Below are 7060 nucleotides of genomic sequence, written 5' to 3'. Positions count from 1 at the left end.
TCAGTCACTCACTATTTGAATAACCTTGAAGAGAAGGAAAAGTGATCTGGAACCCCAACTGTTGGCACCAACATGGATTTTGACAACCACAGGAAGATGCAGACACCACCATCTTCCAAGACAAGGACCAGCCTTCTGGAACATTCTCTCAATGCCTGGGACTATGCACAGTGATGGGCACCCCAGCCAGTTCTCTCTATAGAAAATCTGAACCTGTATGTTGGAACGAAAAGGCTCAGGGTGCTCTATGGGGAAAGGTGGAAAGGGCAGCAGGCAGGTCCAGTGCAGAGTGGGCACAGTGACAGGAGGGAGACCCATCCCTGGGAGTTCCGCAAGGCACAGAAATCCTGGGTCAGACCTATGCCTCAGCCCCTTCAGGAAATCCTGTCATCAGCCAGGATTTATATACAGCTCAGAATACCCGATCTCCTGTGGACAATCAGTCGGGCCTCAGCTACCTTCCCTTTCTAACCAGAGAAAGGAAAGGCTTTAAAGGTAGACACAGACATATTAAAGAATTCTCCAGGCACCCATCAAAGCAAGCTAAAACAGATCACCCTAAGGGAGCCTGGCATGGGAAGGCTCAAGCATTTCCTCAGCATGCTGCTGCCTTTAATCCCACTCTTCCTGGGGTTGGTTGTTCGAAGCACCTGCACCCTAGCGGAAGCCCCTGGACAGGTAAGATCAGTACTCCCGAGTTTTTATTTGTTCACTTTCACAATGTGGGCTGGATGTTTGTTTGTTTGTTTGTTTGTTTTGTTTGTTTTCCAATATAATCTTGGGGCCAAAAGCCCTGCCTGGACTTCATAAAAGTCAAGAGAAGAGTGACGCTGTCCTGGGACTGGCTGAGCTGGCTGTTTCTTGTCTGCTGTTGCTGTCTCTGCAGGCAGAATCTGATTCCAGGGCTGGATGTTTCTCTTTCCCGGGCAGAGCTGCGTGCCCTGGGCTTTGTTTGGAATGCCTTGTCACTGTCAGTGCCTACCATCTTCCCAAATGTAGAGATCAAGCAAGGTTGTGGGAATGTGCCAGGGGAGTTCCAGGGTAGATAGGTGATGTCCTTGTCGATGACAGGAAGCACCAGCAACATTTCCAAAACCCATCAGGCACTCACACATGCCTCCTGTCTTCCTCGGGGCTGTGGTGGGAGGACTACAGCGACCCTCCTTTTAGACCTCCTTCACTGAATCAGTACAAAGGAGCCCAGAGAAGCTCACAAGGTGCCATCCCAGTATGAGTCTCAGTGAGGAGCAATCTCAGGTGGTTTATTTAAGAGGCGTTTGGAGTTTTGTATCTCAGCACCAGACAGCTGCCACTGCGGCAGCGAGTCCACTCCAGCTGTGCTGTGAGGGCACTTTCCTAAGAACGTGGCAGACAGCGTGATGGGTCAAGAAGTTAGAGAGGGGTACATGCTACTTCGCAATATTGCAGAGGACAGGCCACAGGGCTGCTCGCTACACTAGCCATTCAGCCCCAAGCAAGTATTCCCTCTAAGCCTCACTGCTTCCCCAGGCAGGGACTGCAAATGGGAGGGACTGCTGGCCCCGTTATCTTCAGCATGGAGGGTTTGACTCGGCACTGACCACTGTTCAAAGCTGAGTATGTTTTTCCATTTTTCTAAGTTTATAAAAATGAGTCATTACATTTGAAAACAGTAATTTGAAATGTATATATATATATATATAATGTATACAATTATATACAATACAAAATTTGTATACAATATATACAAATGTATATATATATATAGAGAGGGGGTGTCAGAGATAAATATATATATATATATACATATATATATATAGTGTGTGTGTGTCATGTTAACTTGCTATGTAGTAAGGATGACCTTGAATGCCTGATTCTCTTGTCTCTACCTCCTGGGTGAAATAATTACAGACCTGAACCACAAACTCATGATTTTATGCAATGTTGGGGATTGAACCCAGGGCTTTGTACTTGCCAGAGAAAATACTCTATGAACTGAGCCATATCCCCAGGGCAAAGAATTTCTTTAAAAGAGAGTTAAATTGGTCACATTAAGAAGGAAACTTCAACATGACATCAACTCATCCATCTATCCCCTGAGAAACTCCCGTGTAAACGAAACCCTGCTTTTAGAAAAGTTGAATCATGCCACAACAGCTAAAGGGAGTATTGCATCATTCTTCAAGTCAAAGCCAGGGGCCCTTTGGTCCTCCATGATCAAATGAAAGCTTCTACTAAAACTAGAGACTGTTTTTCCCTGTGCCACTTGGGTGCTTGAAGAAAGGGCTAATCAAGGGGTGGAAACTTATATGTGACCTTGGGCAAGTCATATTCCAAACTGTCCGCAGTCCTCAGCCCCTCCACCTTCGCAATAAGAATGGTGACCCTTGCCCGTCCCTCTGGAGCAATGAAAATCAGGTGACACCTTTGGAATTCTGTGAATGGAAGGTTTCTTCCTCTGCAGATTTTGTGTATTCTGATGAACTGAGAGGCGATGATGAAGTCTCCCCCACACCTGAACAGCACTGTGCTGCCAGGATGACAAAGAAATATGAGTGTGGCCCTCCACGGCCTAGAATTCTTAAATAGAGAGCAGAGACCAACAACTGGGATCCTAGGGTTGTAGCTCAATTGGTAGAGTGTTCCCCTAGCATTCGCAGGGCCCTGGGTTCTATCCCTGCATCTGCGTCTGCTCACTGTGATGGAGCACACCCAGTGCTTGGGAGGTGGCAGCATGAGGATCAGAAGTTCAAGCTCATCTTTGGCCACATAGCATATTTGACAGGGAGTGTGGCTGCTCAGGACCCTCTCTCAAAAACAAAAACATAACAATCTGCTGGAGGACTTGAATGTGAGCAAAGGAAAGAAAGAGTGAGTACAGTTTTGTGGATGAGGTGGTGACCGCACGCCCTTGGGGGATTGAGGTTAGCTTAGGGTAGGGGACCGAACATTCCTGCAAGGTCAGATCATGGTCAGGTTCAGAGGTAGGATAAAGGGGAGTTTCAGGAGCCACCATCTATTACTATGTTCCTCTGGACACTGTGCCAGGTAGCTTGCAGCTGGCCTGTTGTAGAAAGTCAGCTACCACTGTCTCCTTTTACAGCTAATAACAAGGAGTAGGGACTCCTTCAAGGCTGTACACTTCACAAGATGTAGAATTGGACCCACACTCCGCCCAGGGCTCTGAAGTTTAGTCTGCCTTTTGCAGACCAAATTTGATGGACAGATTAAGGAAGCTTGAAAGACTTGCGGTGGGGGGTGTCTATCCAGGAGGGTCAGGAGCAACCGGGACCAGAATCTGCCTGTATCATTCATTTAAGCAGTTAGTTCATTAAGCAGTTAGCATAAGGGCCACCTTATGCTGCCAATAGCTGTTCCTAGGATGCCTGTCTGATGTCCCCAATGGGTTAATTTAATCAACATATATTTTCTGCATATACCATGTGTCAGGCAGCATTCTAGGGGCTCAGGCTATAGCAATAAACAACAACAACAAAAGCCTTGCTCTCGTGCCACCTGCCTTTTCGTTAGATTGAAATCTAAATACTACAAATCTCCCTAGAACAGAAACTGTACAGCACAGCATTTAGCACAGCACGGGACCTACAGCAGATATTCCTGTGGAAACAATTCTGAAATATTATCCCTGAAGATAACTGATCTATGAACAACTGGCTTTGAATAACCCACTGTAGCATTAACCCACTTGATACAGGTACTCTGCAATATAGCTCAGGTTCCTTGTTTTGATAACTGTGAGTAGTGACATTACCCTCCCCTGTGGGTTCCAGGTTCCAGGTTCCAGGTGAGGGATGTGTAAGCAGTATCCCTGTCCACACCCACAGCGATAGCAGACATTACCAGCAGATCACCGATTCCAGCACTCTCTCCAGATCAGTCTGGGAGCAGCAGGCCAGTCGATGCCAGTCACCCTCATTGCCATTCCTGACTTGCAGTGAGATGAAGCAGATAGAGAAGCAGCCATACCAGATATTTTTCAAGGCTCTGAGGAATCGGTGTTCTTTGCTGTATTTGCACAGGGGAAAAGATGTGATAAGAAGTCTCTTCTAACAATCAAGACAGAGTGCCAATCCTGCTCCATTAGCTTTGCAACCAAGTGTCCAGACGGTTACATCAAGGTTACCAACGGCTCCGTTGGGGTTCGAGATTGCAGGTAAGCTTATGACGAGATAAGTGTGTCCACGCTTTGGTACTCTGAGAATTGCAAATCCAGTTGGAATATCCTGTCCCCAATACTGCAAAGTAGTTCCAGGACTTATCTCTTACTCTAAGACTATACGGAGCCCAAACTGAAGTAGCTCACAATCTATGGACTTGGGTCTAAATCTTTATGCTGACTTGCATTTTAGTACAAAATTGTGCTGTACACGAACATTCTCCTTCCTCTTGATCTTGTTTGTTTGTTTGTTTGTATGTTTGTCTGTTTGGAGACAGGGTTTCTCTGTGTAGCCTTGACTGTCCTGGATTCACTTTGTAGACCAGACTGGCCTCCAACTCACAGAGATCCTCCTGCCTCTGCCTCCCCAAGTGCTGGGATTAAAGGCCTGTGCTACCATGCCCAGCTTTTCTTCTTTTAATTGTAGTCTTGTTTCATTTGGAAATGGTTCTCCAACTGGGGAGATGTCTCAGTGGACATGTGGGCATGAGAACCTGAGGCCAAGTCCCTAGTGCCCACCTAAATGTGCTTGTGAGTGCCTGTGACCCTGCATTGGGAACCAGAGAAAGATGGAGTTCACTGGCCTGCCAGCCTAGCCCAAATGCCAGGTTTTCAAGTCAGTCAGCTACCCTGTCTCAAGAGGACAAGGTGGAACGTGACAGAGAAAGACACCTGACATCCTGCCCCAGCCTCTTCTCTTGAGCATAAGCATATAAGCATCCCTCACACTCATGTGCGTGCAAAACACACATGTACACACATGCACACAGAGTCTTAATTACTTAATTAGGGTTATAATTTGAACACGTTAAAAAAACCTGTAGGTTGCCTGGGCTACATAGCAAGATCCTGTCTCAAAACCAAAATAAGTTTGTTAAGCTGCAGGTCTTGATGTTACTAATTAGAAACCAAAGATACAGGATGGAAAATCTTTTAACGGTGCTGGATTGTCTGCATTACGTTCTTGAAGGTCATATATGATCCAGAACCCTCATAATCCAGGGCGCGTCCTCTCAAAGGGGGACAGGAGGGTCTGTGTGCATACTAACAGTTGCAGCCTGTAGGCTACAAAGGCAAACACAATCTTTTCTTCATTGAACCGGCTGACTGAGAAATGAGGCATTATTCAATTAGTGAAGTTTTTAATTTACACATTATATACATGGCTACATGTTTGTGGGGATTTCGGGGTGTGTGTGTGTGTGTGTGTGTGTGTGTGTAGGCCACAGGTTAACATTTTGTGTGTGTGTGTGTGTGTGTGTGTGTGTGTAGGCCACAGGTTGACAGTGTGTGTGTGTGTGTGTGTGTGTGTGTGTGTGTGTGTGTGTATGTGGGGGGGGAGGGGCCACAGGTTGACAGTGGGGGGGGGGCAGAGGTGGACATTGGGTGTCTTCCTCAATCACTGTCTATCTTTTGTTTTGAGACAAGGTCTCTCACTGAGTCAGCTGGACTGTCTGGTCAGAGAGCCCTGGAAGCCTTCTATGTTCCTCCAATGCTATGACTATAGGAGGGCACCACTGTGCCCAGCTTTTTCGGTGGGTTCTGGGCATCCAGGCTTAGGTCCTCATGCTTATCCAGCAAACACGTGACCAGTGGAGCATCTTCCAGCCAAATGAGTTCATTTTTAAGTTCAAGAATGGCAAAATTTTTATATTTTTAACATGAAGGAAAGGAAACCTCAATGTTGTCATTAAGCAATATTTTACATTCACATTTGCAGAGTATGATGACACGATATTATGAAACCAAAGTTTCCCAATACCAATCAATTAGCCAATTAACTCAATTAAACCTGAGGGAGGGTATGTTTGCAATGACTCTCATTTTCTATTAAGATTCAAAGTTCAAGGTTAAAATTATATGGAATCTTGCTAAGAATGTTTTTGCACTCTTTTGATAAGGGTCAAGATGGGCATTTGGCTGTACCCAGGCTGCTACTACCATTACACACACACACACACACACACACACACACACACACATTTCTCATGGATGCTGCTCGTTTTAAAATTGAAGATTGGTCACCTGTCGTTTATTATGCAAAAAAAAAAGATTGGTTCTTTAGTTTTATTTCATTTTGTATTTTTGATACTTTGAGAAATCACTTCATGGAGGCATGAGTAACATACAAAAGCTGAACCTGCTTAATGCACTTCAAGCCCAGAGCACCTGTGGCACCATCACCACTAGCTCCCCGTAAGCACCCTCATTACTTCCGTCTGCTTCTCTCCATCCTCTTCTTCACTTTGACGAGAACCCTGACCCACTCTCCCCCATCTTTGCAAACTGTACGTGCACAGTTTTAAGTTGACATGGTCGTTAGCTACAGGCATAGACTTTGCAGTAGACCTCTAGAACTCACCTGTGTTACATAACAGAACTCTGCAGCCTTTGGCAAACACCTCACTTTCCCCACACTGATGCTGGGCTTCTGTCCATTTGCTTATCTGTGCTTCCTCGTCTAAGTGGGATAATGTGGTATTTGCCTTTCTGTGTTTGGTCTTTGCTCTTTGTATGCTACCCTCCAGTTAACCCATGTTGCCTACAAATGGCCTAGTCTCAGAGCTGGAGAGATGGTCCAACAGTGAAGAATATTAGATGGTCTTCCAGAGGGGTCCAGGTTCAATTCCCAGCACCCACACAGTGGTTCACAACTGTGTGTAACTGCAGTCCAGAGAGATATGATGCCCTCTTCTGGCCTTTGGGCACATAGAGCACAGACAATCAGGTAAAACATTCACACAAATTAAAAAATAAAATAAAACAAAAATTTAAAAACCAAATTTCATGATCTTGCCTTTTAAGGCTAAATAATATCCATTGCAGATGCAATGTTCAATATTCTCAGTGACAAATGAATGTTTTTTTTCTTTATTCATTCACCCATCAGTTAAAGCTTAGGCT

General features: G+C 45.3%; 1 protein-coding gene across 3 annotated transcripts in view; it reads left to right on the top strand.

The window, feature by feature from the left end:
- The first annotated feature begins 448 nt into the window (after window positions 1-448).
- The window catches only part of Stab2 (stabilin 2), a 169786-nt gene continuing 163174 nt past the window's right edge, over window positions 449-7060 (top strand). For all 3 annotated transcript variants that reach the window (XM_060377857.1, XM_060377858.1, XM_060377856.1), the window contains exons 1-2: window positions 449-678; window positions 4020-4153. In XM_060377857.1, the coding sequence (XP_060233840.1) occupies window positions 574-678; window positions 4020-4153 (239 nt within the window). In that variant the 5' untranslated portion in view covers window positions 449-573. The remainder of the gene's footprint in view (window positions 679-4019; window positions 4154-7060) is intronic.

Source organism: Meriones unguiculatus, chromosome 2 (genome assembly GCF_030254825.1).
Source record: "Meriones unguiculatus strain TT.TT164.6M chromosome 2, Bangor_MerUng_6.1, whole genome shotgun sequence".
In the NCBI taxonomy this organism is placed as follows: domain Eukaryota; kingdom Metazoa; phylum Chordata; class Mammalia; order Rodentia; family Muridae; genus Meriones; species Meriones unguiculatus.
The sequence above is the reverse complement of the archived record's forward strand: the minus strand, read 5'-3'. Positions and strand labels throughout refer to the sequence as shown.